Here is a 22,787-nt window from a genome sequence, read left to right as displayed (position 1 = left end):
AATGTGTCTGGCTTCTGGTTTCTTGAGTAGGATGAAATCTGCGCTTTTTGTTTCCATTTACAGTATAACAGAATGCTGGTAATTCCTAGAGCTCAAGAAGCAGTTTTGACATGCCCGTTACTTTGGCTTGTAGAAGCATGGGCTCTGAGCAGAGGGCGGTACAGAAGGGCATCTGATGAAGAGAGAAGCAAAGTCCTTCAGGAAATCCTCTGAGACTTTCTTGTTTCTTTAGTCAGAGCACCAAGGAGAGCTGGACAAGTTCAGCAGAGAGAAATGTTTTCCCTTCTGTAGTGTTAACTAGGAAATTATGAAGTTGTTTTTTTTTTTTCTTTAAACTACTTTTAAGAAGGGATTTTCTTCAGTTTTGTGAAAAGGATTATTATATCACTTATACTCATGCACAGTTTAATTTAAGTCTAGTAAATCTTCCTAGTAGTGTTACCAAGTTGACCTTTTTTGGACAGATGCTTTTATGCAGCATGCCCTGTGCTTTGGCAGAGCAGTTAAAATTGTGTTTATTGTAGGCTACATGGACAATATTATGAAAGCTTTAAATTCCACTTTTCTTCCCTGTCTCATTGCCTCATAGTCTTTCTCACTTGGATTATGGTTCCTCTAAAAGTAACTGCCGTAGTATGAAAATGATAGCAAATAAAAGGGAGAGCATGACTGAAATTGTGACTCTTTGGGTCGATGGGAGATGCTTTGAATGTTCAAATTCCTTTTGAATTTTCTGAAACACTGAATACCTTTATTTAAAGCAACAACAACAACACACCTTAATTTTGTTCAGTGAGCCTGGTTTCCACAGCAAACAGTTTAAAGAGCCCAAATGACCTGTTTGTAGTCTTGTATCTGAAGGACATTTAGGGAGCTGTGTCAATAGAAGTACTTAGAGAAGGAAAACAAGAAACAATTCAGGTAGCTGAATGTTCTAGAGGTGATTGTGTAATAGGTGGGAAAAGCAAATGAAGCGTTAAATTCTCTGAGCTAAGAGCTCTTTTAAGAGAGTTAGAAATTGTCTAAAGGGGTTAAATGATTAGACACAGCTGTGACAATGCATATAGATCTGGATCCCCTATTATATTTTTTGCTGAGCTGCTTTGTTGGAGTACTGAAGTGGAATAAGGAGAAAGAAGCCAACTGCAGACATAAAATGATTTCGTATAAAACTGCAGACATTACCCCAACTGTAGAAGATAAGCTGTGATGGCTTTGAGCAATAACAAAACCGTCACCCAGCAGCGCTCCCTCTGATTGCCATGTTTGTTGCCAATGGATAGCAACTCAGGGCCTCCAGAAGAAAAGACTACACTGAGGCTGAGTGTGGTTTGGTGTTGGAATTCAGGATTTAAAAAAATGTTGGATTTTGGGAAATCAGACTATATGAGAAGTGCAGAGGAGGGAACTCTCTCTTTAGTAAGCTAACTGCAACTAGTGTTTATCCCAATGCAGGGGAATTTATAATGTAAACTGGGTCATTTTTGTAGCTGTTTCTTGATAGAGACACTTCATTTTGTAAAGAAAGGTGTTAAGTCAAAAGACAGTTCTGTATTCTTTCCTGATACTTTTCATACTCTAGGTAAAGGTAATTGTCTTTGATGGGTTGCTTATCAAATCTCAGTCCCTACAGACTCCTGAAGAGGAAAAAGCAGTTGCTTCTTTGTATTGATATGGCAGTAAGCTGATGGTAAATGTTGGTTGCTGTGCCTGTGTGTTAAGCAGAGAGGGAATGGAGTGCAGTGCTTCATCCTGGGGCACGCGCAGGCCTGATGCATCAAGAATATGCATTTTAAAAAAAAAAGAAGTCAGCACAGAGGCTGAAATGGAAGTTGTCTCATGGTCCAGGCAAGATTGTGGCTTCAGTAGGCTTGTGGTGATTTTATATTTTTTATTGAGGATAGCAGCAGAAAAGCAAAAAAATTCTTTCTGATTTATTTTGCGTTGGGGGAGTGGAAAAGGCAAGGGGAGGCATCTGATGTGAACAAATGGAGAGGAAAAAAAAAAGTGATCTTCAGGTTTTCAGAAAGATATGTTAATATGGATGGCAAGCGAATGGAGAGCTGAAAAAGACGCAGCTGTTTTTTTTGTCATAGTTTGGGCAACTTCATAAGAGCAAGCCACTCTAAAGCAGCACTTCCCAGAACCAAGTAGTAGCAGAGGAAGCACAGAGCTGATCCAGCTGTGGGCACCCGAGGAAGAGGGATGAGCAACACGGGTTCCCAGGACAAATAAACTGGAGTAGATTGTGAAGCTCCAGCTAACTTCAGCGCATGCAAAAGTACTGTGTTTATTTATAGCTGTCACTGTTTGTTTAGAATAAAATCTGACTTGCTAAACTAAACAATGTGAAGTGGTAATGTGCCACTCTGCTTTCTAGTTGAAAAATTCACCTTGATTGGTTTAGAAGTTTATAAGAAGAGAGTTAGCTCTTTTAAAAACTAATGACAAATATTTCTATAGTATCTATAGATAATAAGATTGTTGTTCTACGGCAGCCAGAATACTTCTTCTGAATATAGTAAAGGATATTCCTTAATTTGTCTAATTCTTAGGCTTTGCAAGAAGCCAGAACCAACAACCACGCTTTGATGCCAGTCTAATGCTTCTAGAATTCATTTCTGTACTGCAAAATGTGCGTGGAATAAGGTAGCATAGGTGCTGTAAAATTTAAGCTGGGCATTGCACAAGCTTTTCTTTTCTCAGCTTGCAAGTGTACAGGGAAGAGGGGTGGCTAAAGGAGAAAGAGGGCAGTGGTGAGTCACACATTCTGCCAACCTGAGGAGGGACAGGGCTCTTCTAAATGTTAGGAGCTGATAATTGCAGCACAGTTATTTAAGGAAAATGCAGGGTAGTCTGTTCTGTTTCTAGTAATTGGACTTACCTGCTCATTCCATCTGTTCTGCTGTCTTTTACACAAAACCCACAGGGATTCCAGTTGTAATTGCAAACTGTTATAAATGCAGTACGACTGCAAGGAGAGTAAGATTTCCTTGATCTATTTTGATCTACTTGTCTTTAAAATAGTGTGTGAAATTACACTTTTCATTTTTTTCTATGCCCTGGCTGTGTGTAAACATCAATATTTGTTCTCTATGATTCTGATGTACTAACTGTAGAGATCAGAGGAATAAATATTTATTTCTATTGAAAATTAACATTATTATAATAGAGGTTTCAAATATCAGCTTTTCTATTATTCCCTTCATATCAAGTACATGCATAGACTACAATATGTAGTCTACATTGTCATTATTGAAATGAACATCCTTTAATCATAAAGCACTGGAAATGGAGAGCAATTAGAGAAATATTAAAAATTCATAGACATTAAAGTGATTCAAGGTCAGTCCCTAGTATTTTATTGAGGAGGGGTCTGGTCTAATGAGGATTTGCTTGCTTTGCATGTTTGTTTTTATTTTTACAATCCTTTTGAAAAAATAGGTAAGTAAATAATAGCTGACTTTTTGGGTTTATGAAATGGCAGAAAATCCATTCATTTCAGCAGCATCAGGTTTCAATTAATTTTTGGTACTGATCTAACTGGTGGAATCCTACATGTATTTAAAAAGTAGAAATATTTTATTTCACAGTGTCTGATTTTTTACAAAAAGATCATACTGAATTGTCAGCATGTCTTGATAATAAAGTTATTTTGAAATAATAATGAAAATACTAACTTCTAGCATACTGGAAATCACAATTTGTAGGGGGAGAGTTATTTCTATAATCTGACTTGGTTTAGATAAGTAATACTTGAGCATGAAGAGCTTGAACTGTACAATATATAGGCAATTTTGTATGTTGCAGTGAAGTTGCATTAAATGCCTTTGGGTTTTTTGAAGCAACCACTGAAAAAATAAACTCAGACTGGAATGAAAATATTTGGTGTGTCATTTCATATCCAGATGTTGCTCTGCGAGATTAGACCTGGGCTACTGCTTTCTCATAACTTGTGTTAAGATGCTTGTGCAGAGTGGCTCTTCCTTAATGCTGTTGAATAGCCATCAGCTCTACACCAGGTCTTGCTGCCTTTCCTTGTAGTTTCTAAAAAAATAAAAAATACAAACAAACAAACAAACAAAACAAAAACAAAAAAAAAAAAACAAAACAGAAAACCCAAACATCAACAACAAAAAAACAGATTTGAGAATTGTACCCGTTGTTAGTTGCCAGACATGTATGACTTATGCTGTTTAAGGTGGGTAATGAGTCCGTGCAAGGTCTGACTGTTCCCTCAGTTTCTGAATAACATCTAAGTATGAATTCAGTGCACTCCCCAAGCTTTAAAAGATTCATGAGTAGCTAGCTCTTGTGATCACCGTTTCAACCCCAAAGGACCTGCATCCTCATTCATTAATGAGTTAGTTTATGTGTTGCCCTGGGGATGCAGAAGTTCTTAGCATTTTTCCTATTGTCAAAGGAGGGCTTTGCCTTTATCTCATACATACCGGGGTTCTACTTCAATGTATTTTTAAAAAATAAGTTGCATTGTCTGGGTAGTGAATATTTCATATAATTGTGTTAATTTGCCAATTAGGAAACTACTGAATGAGCAGCCTTATCTCTCCTTTACTGCTTTACTTTCAACAGACTAAAACCCCTATCAGAAGTCTCAGTTATCATAATTTCACATTGCAAGAAAGCAATATTTGTTCTACTGAATTCTGGAAAAAAAAATTACTGATGTGCTATGTTTATTTACCTTGTTTTGTATTTAAGAGAGTTTGTTTTAATGTTCATAAATATTATTAATGATATTATAGGATAGCTTTTACTTAAAACATTTTTATATCACCTGTTTTTCAGAAAATCAAAATTACTTCACATAGGCTTAATGTTGTTTTAGCAGTTTATTTTAAGCATGAGCAGGAACACATGGCACTCTGTAATGCTCACGCATATCTTATCTAAAATAATGAAAAAGAAAGTTCCTGAATCCTTTGAACCAATAACGTTGGGTAGCATAAAAGGATTAATATTTATATTGTTCAGTGTAGGGAGATATCTGTAATCACAGCACCTAACATGTCATGTACATACCTAAACTAGAAGATGTGATTACTTGCAATCAACCAGTCTTACCTGTCATTTACAGTGAAATAGTCCCAGTGAATGTGCCTGGAGAAGATGGAATGGGGGCATCAGATCCTAAACAAGATTTCTGATGATGTTTTTTATGGGGTTCGTTTCTCTAGCTAGGCGTTGCTTCTATTTTTTTTTAAACTTATAATCCAATTGTGCACATATTCCCATAAAACTGCATAAAAGCATGTGTTGGGTTTGTTTGTTTTGTGTTTTTTGCAAAGCACAGGCAATAGAGCTGAAGAGAGTTTTATTCGATATGAAAGCCTAGGTACTACCTCTAGGCTCTAAGCTGCTTATAAAACTGTTTTTGAGTCTCGTGCTGAATAAGTATTTCTGACAATATTCAAAACTTGCACTGACAAAATTAATAAACTGTACTGAAAGCTGTGGGTACCCAGAAAAAGATTATGCATGCAAAATTCTCCCAGAACTGTTCCCTGAAATGTTTCAAACATGTCCTGTCTGGTCTTAAGTCTTCTGGAATGTTGAAGGAAAAGGCTGTAAATTGAGATGACAGTGTGAAGTCTAAAAGTGCAGTGACTGTGCTTAGTGTGGTAGCAGTAGATAATGAATTCAGCCAGTATGTGCAAAACCAAAGGGACAAGTTGCCATCCCCTCTTGAAAGGATACCTTTGGCTCAAAGTGGTGCCTGCAAAATGCTACTTTAAAAAGGTCAGGGGAGGAGAGAGCCCAGAACTCACCCATTCCCTCAGTTGTTCTTAGATTCTGTCTGGGTGAGACTACTATGCATTGATCTAGAAGGTCATAGCTCCGCATAGCCAAAAAAGGTCAGGTAATTCAAGCCTGCATGGCCTGGCTCTGACGCTTCTTAACTTTAACTGTTGCAGGTAGTGGTGGATGTTAAGAGATGAGATCCTGTTGATCTCCTAATACTGTGTTGGGTCACATGTTAAAGGTGACCATGTGCAATCTGAAATGGATGCAGATTGTCAACGGGATACTATCATTCAGTCTCAATTGCACATCAGTTACTCTCCCATTGTTCCTGTCTTGAGTTTGGACTACTTGGATCCAAGGACTAAAGAAATGTAGAAACGTCTCAAGGTGATAAAAGAGAAGAGGGAATTGATTATGGCTTTGGATTTCTCTGTAGTGGCCTGTAGTGAATGCTTTTCAAGAACATGCTTTCAAGTTTGAGCAGTTGTGCTCTTGTGTTTTGCTGAAATCAGCACCTCACCTGCTTGGAAAGGATGAGCAATGACTACAAGCCATGATGATGTGTGCCTCTGACACGACTGTCCTCCTGCACAAAATGAGGCGTTTTGAGTCATCTGCTCACATGAAAGCCTGCTTTTCCCCCTCTTATGCAACACTAAAAAAGAACAATTGAGGATTTAGCTGTCTGCTGCTTGCATGCCCTGTGCAGAGGCACTCAGAGTTGAAGGTAGTTTCTTTTATTTATTTATTTATTTAAAAAAGAGGTAAAATAATGTTTATAAATTTCAAATTTGAAATGAATAAATGAATTTACAAGAAATATCAGTTATTTATGCAAAAGATTCACAAGTATTTAAAACAACCTGTGTTTGACATGGTAAATTGTCTTTATCATTAAAATGCTAATGAAATGGTAAACATCTGTTAAATTTATGATTATAATGAAGCTTGTCAGCTCCATCTTTCTTGTGCCAGCATTCCAGCTTAGCTCAGGTCTGCATACAGATCTGGTGGAGTGATGGTAAGAATCTATTTGGCATTTGGATGTAATACCAGTGGAACGTGGGTTCTGTTCTGTTTAATAGGATGATTGCCATGAAGTGCTCCCTCCTGTAGTTTGAGTCGTCTTTACCTAGTCATTCTTCCAAAGGCTTCCAAATGTGGTTCTGAAAATACAACTTCAGTCCAATTGGACCACTGGTATTTGTTTGGCAGTAGTAGCAGTAGCAAACTGCAAAACGGAAGTGAACGAATTTCTTGTTATCAGTTCCTCCACTAATCAGTCCAGTAGGTGTGTACATTTTCTATTTCATATGGACTCTGAATGTATCCTAGTTTGAACTTGTATTGTTCTGGCAGCAGAAGCACCATGATCTGCAAAGCTGAGGGCAGATTTCAGAAGTGTCTGTAGTGGTCTCTGCCCAGATGAGAAATACAAAGAGGATTGCTATCTTATTGGATGCTGACTGTTTTCTAATTTTAAAAATTTTTAAGGCAACATTTTTCTATACCTCAGTTAAAGACAGCATCAGAAACTCAGCTTAACTCTAATTTTAAACTTGAGTGGCAAGTTAACTATGTTATTGCTGTTTGTTGTTTGTTCGTTTTGTTATTGTGTTTTTTTTGTAAAATATAGTTAGAATAACCATAGCTTCATATGCAAAGAGAGGACAGGTCTTTCATTAACTCTGTGGATCTTAATTGCTTCTGAACTTTAAAAAGAAATTTGTAGAAGTTTGACTGCACTCTGTGGACTTTAGGTAATTGAATACAGTATAGCTGCTGTTTGAGTACAGCTCAAACCTAAATTATGTAAAGCTACTGTTTCAGAACAAGCTAGTAGAAATAATCATCATTTTTGCAGTTGAAGATATTTTCTATGACTAAATCCTCGGAGACACTGCTTTCCTGTTGATGCATTTCTATTTTCATTTTTTTCATTATAGATATGAAATAGGAACTATGGGCATCTTAGGCAGCCTTAAGCTTTTTGACATTTGTGACTCTACTTGAATAAGCTTTGACTTAATTAACTGAGCCCAAGTCATCAAGTTGCAGGGGCTTATGCAGGGTCAGAACACAGAGTTTAACTCACCTAAGGACTTTTAAAGCTTACGTTTATGAAAGTATTGAGATAACAGAAGAGACAAAATATTTTCCAATAGTGTATCTCGAGCATATTTTTTCTTTCTTGCCCAGCTCAGCTGGGAGCGTGTCCTGTTCTCTCTCCACAGTTGTCAATGACCCACCCTTCTGCTTTCCTCACCCTTTGTAGAAGAAACAGAAAATAGATTATAGCCTGTTGCTCATCTGCTAGCCTAGAATATTGCATTTATTATGCTACAGCTGTGATCAAATTGTCTGTGTTTCCAGCACCTACAGAATTTGAGCTCAGGGCTAGTTCTAAGTGTCTGGCTATCCAGTAAATTCATGCAGACCCATCTGGCTTCTGTGCTCTGCTTCTCTCTCAGATACCAGAGAATGGATTTGAAATCATGTCCATGGAGGCAGGATGATGAGATGAAGAAAGAGGAAAATTTCTCTGCCTCGAATTTTTCATATCCTTAACAGAGAGAAAGGGAGATGTTAATGGAAGACTGGTTCTTCAGCAGCCCGCACGGATTGCCTGGCATCTTGCAAACAGATACAAACAATTTGATTTTGTGGGAGAAGAGAGGGAAAACTGTTTGGTTTGCTTTTCCTCCTCCCTCCCCCTCCTGACTGTGTTTAAAAAGCTTAGGCAACTTCTGTGAGAAAAAGCTTAGTTACTGTGTCGGCTCTGCTGGATACCAAAGAAGCTTCCCTGAGGACTGTTATGCTCCTGGCTGATGTGCTGGCCACTGTGAGCAGGAGAGGGAGGTAATGATGGAGAAATTCTGTCAGGGGGGGTCTGGGGGAAAGGCAGAGAATGACTCAACCTCCTGTAAAGACCAGGGAGACTTGTGTTCCAGTCTCTGCTCCAGTCTGTGTTGAATTATTTATTTGACCCAGGAAGAAGAATCTGAATATTTTTTTTCTTGTTTTCTATTTCAGGAGGAAGATATTTGAAATATATTTTGCATTATTTCAGGGAAAATAAAACATTCCATAGGCAGAGCTGGAAGCAGTGTGCTAGGCACACCATTGTGTGGATAGAGCAGATAGCTAGTTGTAAACGAATGTTTGGACATCTGTGCCTTTGTGTTCCTTTGGGGCCTTGTTGAGGGGGTGATGCTCAAGTGTAACAACTCCAGCAAGTACATTCCTGCAAAGCCCATATTTGGAGGGAAAGTGCTATGCTCCAATTAGAAAAATGTTGTTTTTCGTTTTTCATTACATGTAAATAATTGATTTTGTGTGTGTTGCCTGCTGATTATTTAATTGTTTGTTTTCTAATATTTGTATTGCTACCTAATACAAAAGGCATTATTTTAAATCTTAAGTGGAATGATGTTTGTGCAGTACCTGATAGCTACAGAAGCCATCAGAAGGAAAAACAAACTTGCTATTTGGAAACAGACCTCTGGATTTCAGCTCTCATGTACTGCCTGCACTAGCTGATCTAATAGGCAACCAGGAATTGCAAAAGCATCTGATTTCCATGGGCTCCCATCCTGGTGTTTTGGCACGGAAGAATTGTTCAGCTTTAGGAGGGATTTATTCTACCTGCCAGGGTGATTTATACACCATATGTCTCCTCTTCAGCGTCCGAGCATCCATGGCCATAGGAGAGCACTCTGCCTCATCTGTAGAATGTGGAAATAGGTTTCTTTTAATGATATTAACTCCTGCAGAGCTACTTTATTACCTCCATGCACTATTTATTCGTGGAGGTTGTGTCAGCAAGAGATAGCTATGCTGTGTGTAATGTGGAAAGGAGAATACTATGAATTGCTGGTTTTGTTTGCTCTTGGCAGGCACTACTGCACTTCCCACCCTTGTGCGTGCACCTACCTTGATGATGCAGCCTTCCCTGGATATCAAACCCTTTATGTCCTTCCCTGTGGACAGCAGCTCTGCTGTTGGATTCTTCCCAAATTTTAACACAGTAAGTAAAGGTATTCCGCACTTAGTTTCAGTGTAATGCTTTCCAAGTCAGTTCTAACATCCAGTATTGAAGTTGACATACAGAACTCTGTGCTGTGCTGGTTACTGCTCCCTTGTGTGACGATCTCATGCTGTTCGCAACCTTTTTGCTGTACGTGGGCCACAGACCTGGTATGTGGGATTGTTGTTTGCACTCTGAAAAAACCCCATGGTTGAGTTTTAATGAGTGATGGAATAATTTTGAGCTTTTGCCAGAGTGTATGCTTTTCCCTGAAATGTAAAATAAAATTAAAAAAAAAAAAAAAAAAAAGCTGATGTTAAAGGGAAAAAACAGTGACAGGTAAGGCTCCATTGACTTAAACACATCAAATGCACCAAAGCCACCATTTTGCATGCTGCCAGTCCTGTTTCTGTGTGTGGAGATAAGTCAGTGTGGAATGAGTTGGCAGTTAGTTAACATTGACAGGAAAAAAATTGCTGTAAGTCATTTCTGCTGAGTCAGTGAATGTGATTTGTTGATCCATGACTGGCCCCTGAACCGTAGAGCACTGTGACTGTCACTGTTGTGGGGAAGGGGGGTATTGCCACCACCCACAGGCTGTGGTCAGCTGAACCACTACTCTCTTCCTTTGCTAACTGGCCTTCTGCTTCAAGTTAGTACAGCAAGAGGATTTATTTTTCTTCCTCACTTGCAAGTAAGTCTTGTGCTACAGCTCATGGTGCTGTGCAATACTTGTGAGGTAATGTATCAGCCAGCTTCTGTCAAATGTCAGCAGCCTAACATGATGTTGTACATGCGTACTGATGTGGGTGGTACAGGCACATGCACACGTCCAAAGAGAGGAAAGATACAAATCCAAGTATGTTAAAAGACCAGGAGCCAAAACTCAGTACAATTCTAGAATTCTAAAATAGGAGTGTCTCATCTCCTGGGCATGATGCAATTCACATTCATTATCCCTCGTCTGTACATTTGAGAATTTGGTTATTGATTTGCCTGTTTTCTAGTTGCGCTGGTATTATAGCTGAGCTTTTTCACAGAACTGTATGTAACGTCTCACAGAACCTTTTCTTTGAGGATGCTGTAGTTGTAGTCAACCATTATTTGGTTTTGGTGGTATTATTGAATTTCTGACTTGCGGTAGCTTCTAGAGGCAAATTAATTTTGATATTTAGGCTGTTTTTGTTTATAAACACTACCTTACATTTATCTAGATTACATTCCACTTGTCTGTTTTCTAGAATCTTTCACACCTGTCACTTTTCTCCAAACTTCTGTGGGTTTTAAAAGAGAACCCTGTGGCCAGTGGCAAATATTTTCTACTTCCTCCCTTGAAATTCTTGGCAGTTATTCAAAATCACACTGTTATGCACCCTAGACACCACATTTTTAAATTCTTCTTCTGGAGGAACAGTATTTAAGTACTATGCTATTTCTAATTCATGGACTTTGCCATTTATCTTGTAGGTATTGATTTTCCTTAATAGTCTTTTATGATGGACTTTAAAGCTCATTGGAAAAAACTAAATTATTAATGGTTATCTTCTGACAGGCACAGTGAACACCAGCTGTCACACACATCTTTTCTTTTTAACTTAGCACAACCTTTGGAAATAGGTTTCAGTGCTCATGCTTTTTTTTTTCACTGTGAATACAAATAGGTGTGTGGAGATAATGTAAAAATTGTCAAAATCACTTTTCCAAATCAAATTCAAACAGAATCAAAACCTACCTGACCCCTCATTTGTATATCTTCAGAAGTGCCTTCTTATTTCTTCCTGTGCAAAGGCAGAGCATTAGAATAACACCTCTGCCCTTCTGCCTGCTCCCAAAACCATTAGTTGCCCTACAGATTAATCTTTCATGAGAGACCTTGTCGGGGACTGTAGATGGTGACACCTATGGTGCACAACGCCAAGTCTCTTCCCCTTTGGTAGGGCTGAGAAGAATGCTAGCACATGTAAATGTTCATCTTTGTGTGTATTCATTGAAGATGAGAAAAAGAAATGTTGTCTCAGTGTCTTCTTTGCATCAGAGATGTTTATTTAAGCTCTATCAGAAGGTGGTTTCTGATGAAATGTTAAGAGTTTTGCATGATAATTAACAGTAGGAAAACTGAGGTAAATTATATGAACTAGAAACCTATTTAAAGGAGCACCTCTACCATGTTTCCAAAATCAGTTCTCTTCTAGATGGAAACATAAATCTCAGGTAAGCCCTTTTTTATACCATTAACAGTTTTCAATTCTGAAAGCACCTGTGGCAATATGGATGAAACGTTTGTGTCCCCATTTTGTTTGTGAACGTATTCTGATTGCTTGATTCTCTCTGCATGGCATGCTTTCAGACAAAAGGTGAGAAGACTTATTCTTTTTTAAAGGAAAGACTGCCCCAGGTGTAAGTTACTTTCTTGATGCAATTGTGAGATTTACTTTAAGATGCCACTACTTTGTTTCTCATGAAAACAATAGTATTATCTATTTGTATTCCAAGTAAATTTTTGTTTTTTTCTTTGGGACTTGCTTATTATATAGGACAAATTAGGGAGGGAATGTTTGTACTGATTCTTTTGGATACATTCCGTTATTCCTTAGTAAGGAGGCCTTTTTTGTTTGAATGGTTCAGCTTCTGAGTGCAGAACAAAGGACACCAAGCAGTGAGGTTTTGCAGAACAGGTGCTCTGTTCTTTCTGGCCTTCTCAGAGCACCTGCAAATTGTTTTTATCAGAGCAGAACAGGTGTGACCAGACTGTCACTGCCTGAACATGCGTTGCTGCACAAAAGAACACTCAGAAGCATTGCAGCAGCAGATACAAAGGGGGACAGAATGCTAGTTCTGGCACCAAGTTTTGTAAGCTTTACTCATACCTCTCTGCCTAAAATGCAGAATTTGAATCAAATTTTGAACTGGTATTACTTAAAATAGTTTTGTTTGTTGTGGAAGTTGATCCAACTTCGTAGGAAGTTCCCAGACTTGTACCTCCAATTTGGAAAGCATGTAGTGCAAAAGGGTATTGATAAATACACTTATTTAGCATGCAAAAATGACTTCAGTGGTTCCTTACCATGTAACTTCTTGTTTGTTGATTACATTTTAAGATCTGTGACTCTTCAAAGTCAAATACATACAGTTAGTGAAAATCAAGGCTAATGTTACTGAGCAGTTTTAATTAGGTCCCTCTACTGTGCATCTGTTATAGTGTAATCTTGAATTTTATGCACCCTGGCTTTCACCACATGGCTTCATCCTTTGTATTCTTCTTCTTCCTGATTCATTTTCTTATGTCTTCATAAGATGATCATTCCATCTTGTGGACCGAATGAGGAAAAATGTGTTGTGGCTACAACACAGACGATTATCACTGTACATGTGCTGAAGTGGTTGAAAGCAAGAAATTATCTCACAAAGCAAACTAAATGATTGTTGCCTGCATCTCCCTTTAAGGGATATATAGACCTCAGAAAAAAAAAAAATCTGAAAGCCATACATTCTACCTTGTCCTGAAATGAGAGCAGCACTGCATGATTCAAATTCAGTCAAAACAGTACAGCCAGGGACCTGTCAGTCTGCACAAAAGCGATATCAGCAACTTCTGAGATTCTGTCATCACAGAAAATAATCAGCAATTCTTATGCTTCCTTCCAAGTTTGTTATGGCCCCAGGGGTAATCAAAGATTATACTATCTCTTGTAGCATTCACATTAGCAAGATATGTCCCATCTAGCTAGACCAGGATTGGTTTTTAAATGCCCATTTGTACTCTCATCATGGTTAATGTGACCCTGTTGCTGCTTCAGTGCCTGTTCTTCAAGCAGAGGGCTCTGCTGAGTCTTTGCATTAGACTTCAGGTCTCCACTGCAAAGTGAACAAGAAGTATTTCACATCTGCCAGGGAAAGTGAGCCAGCTGGAATGGGCTAGGAAGAGAAGGAGGTGCTGACTGGTAATGTGGTCAGATATCTCTCTCTTTTCTCCATCATTAACCTCGCCTGGACTAACTATCCCTGGCCTGTCCCCAAGAGTACCAGCAGAGACTAATTTGCTCTTTCCTCTCCTGCATTTTCAATTATGTCCCTCATTTTCAGTTTCTACCTCTTTAGTTCTCATTTGCTCTCCCTGAAATTTGAAGGACCCCCAATCAAGCAAATCAGAACACAGTGCCTTATACTGATGGCTCCTTGCCCCACACCAGGAGCCTCTCCTGCTTCTGGTCTGCACTGAAGTGCAGCAACTTTCAGTTTCCCTTGTGGGATCTGAATATCAGCCTTTTAGTGCTTTACTGCCATGCCAGAGCATGCTCCAGAGCTCAGTCTTTTGCACAGGAGGAGTGGATTAGAGGTGCAGTCAGATGACAGAGATGCCAGCTCATTGCCTGCTGTCCCCTGTTCCCATGCAGCCTGTCCATGGGCCCTCAATTCCCCTTCTACCCTCTGTACAGTGCCAAGGGAGCAGGGCCTGCTCTGTTTATCTCCCTCAGAAATGTTCCAGAGAACATATGAAATTTCATAACAGCAATACCTTTCTGGTTGGATATTAGGAAAAATTTCTTCTCAGGAAGGAGTGGTGAGGCACTGGAACAGGCTACCCAGAGAAGTGCTGGGGTGACCATCCTTGGAGGTGTCCAAGAAAAGGGATGTGGCACTGAGAGCTATGGGTTAAGGTGCATGGTGGTGATAAGTAGATGGTTGGAGTTGGTAATCCCAGTGGTCTTTTCCAACCTTAATGATTCTATGATTATGTGACTCTTATCCTCATTGACTGACAACACAGAAAAGAAATTTAAGCAATGAACTTGAAAGTTGTGGAGTAGCTGAATGTTTTGTTTTAAACCAAGAGATGACTATTTTTCTTACTAACATTTTATTAGCCTCATAGTGCAGGAACACAGAGCACTTCAGATTTTCCTCTGCTCCTTTGTGGATCACTTTGAAATTCTCCTCCTTCACTTTTAGTTATTCTGGAATCTGCAAGGTTTGTGTTTTCCAGATCTTAGTCAGAATCACTGAACTGCAACATGAAGAATTAGCCTGGTACGTGTTACTAAGAGGAAGGAAAAAGAGACCATGTTTTCTGAGGTATTTACTGGTGAAGAGGGCAGAGGCTCTGAAATTCCATAATAAAGCCTGAACAATGGAGACTTGTGCATATGCATAATTAGTTCAGCAGTCGTATTCCTTACAGAACTGCAATTTCTGTAGAGGAGTCCTAGCAGTTTCTGCATTCAGATCCCAGATCCTCCAGAATATCTAGTGCTTGGCTGCATGTTTCATCTGCCTTCCTAGAAAGCTGGGAATTAGTCTCCCTGAGACCTCTGCCATTATTTATTCCTTCTCCCAGTCAGCACAGGGAATGACTAAAAAGCCTTGGTCATCATTGAATTCCTTACTTAAGTTAAAAGTGTCTTTATAGCATGAGGAAGTCCTATTTAAAGGGACAGGATTGTTAGCCTTACATATTTTAGGTGTTAGACTACTGAAGGATACTTTGCAAGTAAGCTGTGACTAAAACATCTATTGTCATAGCACACAGTCACAAAATTGCAAAATAAGACATACATATTGCACCATGTATTTATAAAGATCTTGGTAGTTTCTAATTGCAAGGTCTCTTATCCTAAGAAAAACTGTAGAGCAGCTTAATAAAAATCTGAATTCCTGAAGTGTCAGATGAATGCAGAAGCACCTACTCATGTGGCTTGCTGGCTGCTCAGTGTTTCTGCCCTCGCTCACAGCTGCCTCAAAATCTCCTGGAGAAAGAAAAGATTGCTGAATTCATTATTAGCTAATAAATGGTAAGAATTTAGCTGGGAGTTAATGCCTGCTGCACTCTCTGAATTTGGGTGTAGCTGCTGGCCATTCAATTTAAATACGCTCTTTTTTACAACAATTTAGAAATAGCACATTGCAATTTCAAGTCATAGCATGAGGCCTGTCTTCTGTTGACGTGCCTGACTGCTGCTGGTGCCCAGGTCTGAGGCAGTGACCAGCCCATTTCAGCTGCCAGAGTGAGGCTGATTCCAAGAGCTGGGCTTTCAGCCCACTCTGCTCTGATCACAGCATGTCTGGTCCCACAGCGGAGACATTCAAAGCTCAGATGCTTCCCCAAGTGAAGGGTATGGAAAGAGAATGGCCTTTCTTGTTCATGTATTAGAAAAGACTGGTTTGTCCTTCAGTCTGCTTTGCATCTCATTCACCTAGATTTAAAAATAAAAACAAGCACATTATGATTCTGTGTTGTTTCAGGGCAGGTTTGATGAGAAATATAATGTTCTTTTAGAGACTTAACCAAACGTTGAGGTTTTTTTTAATCAAGAGAATTGTAAAGGCTTGTTATGTCGTGTCTGGTACTGATCAAAACACCCTGAAGCCAGAAACATCATTATTGATTTTTATGTGAAGAAAGCCTATTATTTGTTACTGTGGAGAGCAGATGACAGTTGTCAGCTAACATTAAGAAATTTTCAGTTTGTCTCGTTTCTCATTTATATTCATCCATTTTATACACTTACTCAAATGCATTGTACATATAACTTACCCCCTTTTTAAATATGCATTTTTAATATGTGAAATGTGACATCTACTATTTCATTTTGGAAGACCAGGCTTCCTGTGTCCTTATTCTCTCCTGTTCACAGTATTGATTGAGGCTACGTACTTGCTTCTAAACTCTTAGCAGGGTTCAGATGTTTGGAGGAAATTAAGATCTACCTAACAGGATACTTCTCAGTTTCAAGTGGTATTGCTATTCTGGAACAGGCGGGAAGCAAGCAAACTGCTAGCGAAACTTAAAGCAAATCTCCAAGAAGAAAAGAGTGAGAACTAAGGGCATCCTCAAAGAAGAAAGCAAAAATCAGAAATCTTGCTAACCTCACACACTATCTAAGCTTTTCTGACTGCTACATCTTAAGCTTGAGTCTTTTGGCATGATTCTATTGGAAGGTAATGTTTCCTATTGTTTTACCAATTCAGATTATTTTATTGTCAGGTGGTAATAGTGTAAAAAGAATAGCTTTGCTCTCAGGGTATGTTACTAGTTTTACTGCATCTGAAGGCAATATGTATTTCTGATGGTGTTTTTCATTTAACTTAACACAGCCAAGTGTTCTGAATGATAGCAGCAGCCTTAATAATAAGTAGCAGTTATAGAGCATCTTCCATCAGAGGATTTTGAATAGCTGTAAACATGTTGTTTAGACCTTTCAGCTTTCTTTGTGAGGTTCAAAATATTTTTATCCCTGTTATACAGATGAATAATAAAAGTACAGTTAAAACTGGAAGCCAGCAGAGTCACAAAGGGATGGGAAATCGTCATATTGCTAAAGTATTTATTTAGCCATTGAGTTCATACTTCATTCTTTTTCTCAGATTTGGTCTGTCACTATTTTAAGAGTTATATCTATTATAAACAGAAACTTCCTGAATACTTCATTGTCCAATAGCATATTTGGAAACTCAGTTCTTTTATGTATCTGTATCATCATTGTGATAAGACCAGATTCAGAAGTTTTTACCTGTGTAATTAATTGTGCCTCACCAATTTATTCTGTGAGTTAAGCCTTTCCATAGGCATCAAATATTTTAATTTTTTTTTTCACAGTAATTTCTAAAACAGCAGTGGCATTTCATTTTTGGAGAAGTCTTTTTAAGGCTTTCCTAATTATGCTTTTCTCAACCAGAGTTTATTTTTACTGCACAGTATATATATCCTTGGGTGAAGAGAAGGAAGGGCAGAGGGGATAGTCATAGCAGCGGAAAAAAAAGAATGAAAAGATATTTTCTCAGTTCCCTTTAGATCTCTATGCATATGCATGTTATGTGGGGAGAAGGGGAAGGGAGAAATTAGAGTATTTGTGTTACTTTTTTTTTTTTTTAATTTTGAATTTCTTGATTTAAACTAGAAAATGGAGAGATGGAGTGAACAGAAGAGCAGAAGATCAGAAGGAACCTGGTTTTAAGTCAGACAGTATAAATTTTTTTATTTTTGTTTATGTTGGTCTAAGCCACTATTTTGCACTGGTTTAAGAGAAATAAAATTCTACCAATAAGGCCAGACTTCATCCTTGGCCTCATGAACTTGTTCAGATGAGTTCTTGCAAGTTAAATTTTCTAAGTGAAAACCTGACTGAAAGCACAGGGCTCCCGGGTGTGGAGCTTCAACTGGCTGCTTCTCTTCGACTAGGTTAAAATACAGCAAAATTGTTTGTGTTAGCTCACCAGATGGATAAATGAGCCTGTCAGTGAAGATGTAGAGCTGCTTCCCAAACTGATGCTGAAGCAAGAAGATTAATGCATTTCTTGGTTTTAAAAGAAAAAAAAAGATGTAATTAAGTAGGTAAAGAGAGAGTATATTTGACCATACTGTTGTCACTTCTAGTGCCTCTACTTCAGTGACTTATTGAAAATCTGAAGAGGAGTCAGAGGAAAAACTAACAAATGAATCAAGGCTTTTATAATGAGAGGCTTAAGGAATTCAGCTTACTTGGTTTATCAAAGAGAAGGTTAAATGCTGATCTGATTGCAGTGTACAAGTACCTATGCATGCAGGCATTAGGGTGCCCTTTAATCTAATTGAGTGAGACACAACTAGATGGAGTGCTTTGTGACAGGCAAAGCAAGGTGTGGATGTTAGCTGTGGGAATACTCCATCATTATCATCATTTCCTCTGTGATGTTATAGATTCATCTTAGTTGGAAACTCTTTAATCAAGTGTGGTATGTTTGTTCCTTCTGCCCCCCTCTAAAATTTAAGCTCTGGCTGACCACAAATTATCAGACTTCATCACAGGAAAGGCTGAAGCTCTCTAGTCTATAAAATTGTCATGCTTTTTTTTTTTTTTTTTAAAAAAAAAAAAAGAAATCAGATGTAATGGCTTCTTCTAAGCTAAAACAAGTCTTTAAGTAACTGTAGACAGTGTTTTCAGTATTCTTTGTGATTGCAGATACAAGCACAGAGAGAATCAAGAGTTGTTCCTTTTTCATTTTCCTGTGTAAGCTAGACTTTAAAGAAGAACATACAAGAAGGTAGTACTCCAGAGGACTCTGCGTTATGCCATGGGATTGGGCATAAGGAAGAGGAACCCAACTGCTGCTGTCAAGAGACAGAAAATCAATGTCCCAAGTCCTGGGTTCCAGCCCTGCACGTCTGTTGGCAGAAATAATGTAGAATTTTCAAAAATAAAATTAGTTCAACAGTAGCCTCTAAAAGGAAATTGATGAAAGTGAATTTATTAATATTTCATCTCTTTTAAGATGTAAAAGGCTGTTCCCAGCTCTGGGTGCGCTTTTAATCGTCTTGTACTAAAAACGATGTTGAAATGTAAACTCCAAAGGTTTCTCTTTCCTTTTTTTTTTTTTTTTTTTTTTAAATTTAAATACCAGCTGTTATTTCAACTCTTCATGGGTATCTGCAGTGTCTGACATGTTAGCAAGTGAATTACAGCAGAATTTTCGTTTTGCTTTAAAATGCCTTCGGGCTGATTTCTTTGACTAGTGATAGTGTGCAGAGGTCACAGCTCTCACAACCACCGTTTTCCTTGGGGAAGCTGGAGCTTGCTGCCAAATTGATCAAGATGTGGAGAGACAAACAGTGACGAGTTGTATTCAGAGAGGTTTGTGTTCAGGGTACAGTGTTCCTGTGTTTTGGAAACCATGTGGGAGGGAAGGGAGATTAGTCCCTGAGGTCAGACTTGTCTCAGTGGATACAGGAAGTACACGCTTACGTATTTCTGCACTTGGGGATCTACTCAGAACTTTTTTTTTTTTTTCCATTTTAAAGAGAGAGAGAGAGTAGACATTCTTGATAAAGTCATGGACTCATTCCAACCTGTGTAAGTTTGGGTTTGACTTGAGTAAGATCCAAATTTTATACTGTATGCAAATACCTAATGTGCAAGAACAGTAAGAGAGACTGTAGTTTGTTAATCAACAGAAAGTGTTAAAAGTAACCCTTGCTTAGACCACAAGATTACAGCAAAAGAATATTATGTTGTATTCTAATATTATGTGTTCTAATTACACATTTGTCTCTGAATCAGCTGTGGACAATCTGCAAAGTGCTCTCCCCTGTCTAAGTTATTATTTTGTGATAGGACAAGGAGAAATGGTTTCAAAGAGTCTAGGTCGGGCTGGGCAAGGCTCTGAGCAGCGATCTAGCTGTAGGTGTTCCTGTTCATTGCAGGGGAGTGGGACCAGATGGCCTTTAAGGATCCCTTCCAACTCAAATGATTCTATGATCATTTACATCTCCCTGATTTTTTTGACTCTCCAAATATTGCAGTGAGTGAGGTGGTGTTTGCATGCTTGCCGTATAGAGGTACATCTCTGGGATGCACTCTGTGCTAGGTGAGCAGGGCTGAAATGCAGTTGGCAGGGTTCCTGTAAGAAGAATCAGTGGTATGCATCAGCAGAGCTGCCTTGAGTGTTCCTGGTAATACAAAAAAGCAAGGAGATGTGAAACAGCATAGTGGTCACTTGAACAGTATATTGCCATGAGCATTAGCCCAATGAGAAATATTGTCTGTTGTGATGAAAATAGCACAAGCATGGAAAGAACAGACTTCTACCAGTCTGGGTTTGCCAAGCATGTCTAAAGTTGCACTACACCATTTTTGGTTTTACAGAGGGCATTTTATATATGTGCTCTATTGAGTATGGCTGTTTACTTCCATAACTGCATTAATCATCATGATGTGCACCATTGTGGTAGAAGGCTGTGTGTATATGGCAGATTTTATGGTAAGCTTCAGTGAATCACCATTCTGTATGATGGCAAGCTGCTCAGCTTTCCTGACATCTGGAGCACAAACACAGAATGTCTGCACATGGCCTTCTGACCAAGAAGGACATTGGGAAGGCCTAATCTGCAGAATGTTTACTGATGTTTGCCTAGGTGCTTGCTTATAATAATCATTTTTAGAAAGACACACACATGAGTAGATTGTCAAGCAGTTTGGAAAAATCCCAGAACTTTAGTTGCTGTCTTGCATTAGTAATTTATATTCGCCACTATTTGCTTGCCTTGATTGCCAGAGGGAAGCACTGGATTATAATGTCAGGTTTTTTTCCACATACGGTTGAAAATTTTGTTTTATGAGAGCAGAACAGCATAGTATGCCTTAAGGCTGCTCTCAGTGTTTGTACAGAAGTTTCTTAATGACCAGTGGTTAAGTGATACTCCATTAAATCTCTTACAGCCACCCTTTGATATTCTGTTACAAATGCTTCTCAACACACAACCCTAGGTTTGACCTGAGAGTTGTTAAGATAAGAGGTAACTGAACATAGGCCATAAATTCCCGGTCACAACGTTAAACTTCACTGTGATTTGGAGATCCCAGGGTTCCACTGCCATAAAACAGGGGCTTTATTGCTGCTGTTATGATAGCTTTTATGATGCTGTTATTGATAGCTGTAGCATGAAGATTTTTGTTGGAGTGGTTGCAGTAGCACGTATGATGCTTGTTTAGTGTGAATTAATGGCTAAGCGGACCAGGAGTAGAATGAAAGCATAGGAGTCATGAGGTAGAAAAGGCAATTTAGCCATGCTGCTTTATCATTAGGCTGCCTGTAACCTCCTGGATACTGGGCAAGCACCAAAAGCTTCAGCTCAGATAAATTGGCATTTATTCAATCTTTTAAACTGGAGATTGCACTTGAATAAAAATTAATGAAAATATTCAGGGTTTGCAATACCATAAAAACCATCTTTTCTTGCAAAGTAATGTGAACTTTTTTTTTTTTTTTAAAAAAAAAAAGGCCTAGAAATAATACCTAGCTTGTCTGTTGGTTTTTTGTTTTTTTTTCTCATTAAGACTTGAAAGTGTGATTGTGATAGGTAATTCCATGAAAAACTCATCTCAGAGTTCATTACTGATCCACCCTGAATATGGTACGTGGTTCTTATCCATCTCTTCAAAATGCTTCATGGAATCTGTACTAATACAGTAGAATTAAGAAGTACAGCAAAGATATTCCAAAGTATGGGACAGCTTCCATGTGTAGAATGATCAAGTAATGCACAGTTAACTTGATATGTGGTACAGGTCATAGAAAATTGAGTTGCATGGAACTAGGCTTAATGAAGAATAACTGTTCCTTGGCACAGCAGGTTGTAGGAAATGGAGCTCAGTGCAAAGCGTAGAGTTTTTCCTGATATTCAGGAGATGACAGTGAAAGCATATGGAAGAGAAGGTCATTGGGATTTGCCAAATACATGGCAAAGCATTCCTGGTTCTGCAAAACTTATGTTGGAAAGAAAATGTATGAATTGCATGAAAACAGGTGCGGGAAAGGCACGTATGTTCATGTTCTTGTTCTCTTGCTAACTAAATATGGCTGTTTGGAGGAGAAGAGGGTAGGCTAGGGGGAAGTGCAGTGGAGTTTAGTGTGTCTATCATTTTGGATTGTGTGTTACTGCACCAGCTTTTCTGAAGTGCCCTGAAAGTCACTACCACCAGCCTCATTGGATGTAGACATCTCTCACATTTGCGTGTTGTGAAATTGGAAAACAGAAGAAGAAAGAGGAGATTACTGCTGAAACCTGTCCAGATTCTGTTAATCTTTGTTCACTATAGTGGTTCAGGTGGCTTTATAAGGAGACTCATTGCAAAATAGTAAGATATCTAATTTGTTGGAAAGATGTCTTAAATTTAACTTTTTGTTAAATGAACTGTAGTAGGAAAACAAGACTAAAAAGTTGTTAAACTTGGTTATGGCTACTAGAACCATTTATTTATTGATTGTTTATTACACCGTAACAGAAATAGCATAGTGCAAAATTTTATTATTTGTGTTGGCTGTTTAGTTGCAGTTATTATTTCTAGAATAAACCCATTTTACAGAATTGCTTTTTAAATACTGGTGCTCCCAACTGCGCCAAGTGTGCTGCGTCATTTCCTAATATATACCTCAATAAATAATTTGCTCCCTCTCTCCCTGCAGTGAAGAGGATAATTTTGTTTAGAGATCTGAGATCAGCTTACCCTGCAGCGTTAATCAT

At 38.5% G+C, this 22,787-nt stretch overlaps 1 protein-coding gene across 5 annotated transcripts in view; it reads left to right on the top strand.

Moving 5' to 3' along the window:
- Positions 1-22,787, top strand: part of ZNF385B (zinc finger protein 385B) — a 153,008-nt gene that overhangs the window by 92,922 nt on the left and 37,299 nt on the right. For all 5 annotated transcript variants that reach the window (XM_042875003.1, XM_042875005.1, XM_042875004.1 and 2 more), the window contains one exon: positions 9,663-9,793. In XM_042875003.1, coding sequence (XP_042730937.1) covers positions 9,663-9,793 — 131 coding nt within the window. The remainder of the gene's footprint in view (positions 1-9,662; positions 9,794-22,787) is intronic.

This window comes from Lagopus leucura, unplaced genomic scaffold (genome assembly GCF_019238085.1).
Source record: "Lagopus leucura isolate 7727_CA_CO unplaced genomic scaffold, USGS_WTPT01 Super-Scaffold_100012, whole genome shotgun sequence".
NCBI lineage: Eukaryota > Metazoa > Chordata > Aves > Galliformes > Phasianidae > Lagopus > Lagopus leucura.
This window is presented reverse-complemented; position numbering and strand designations above follow the sequence as displayed.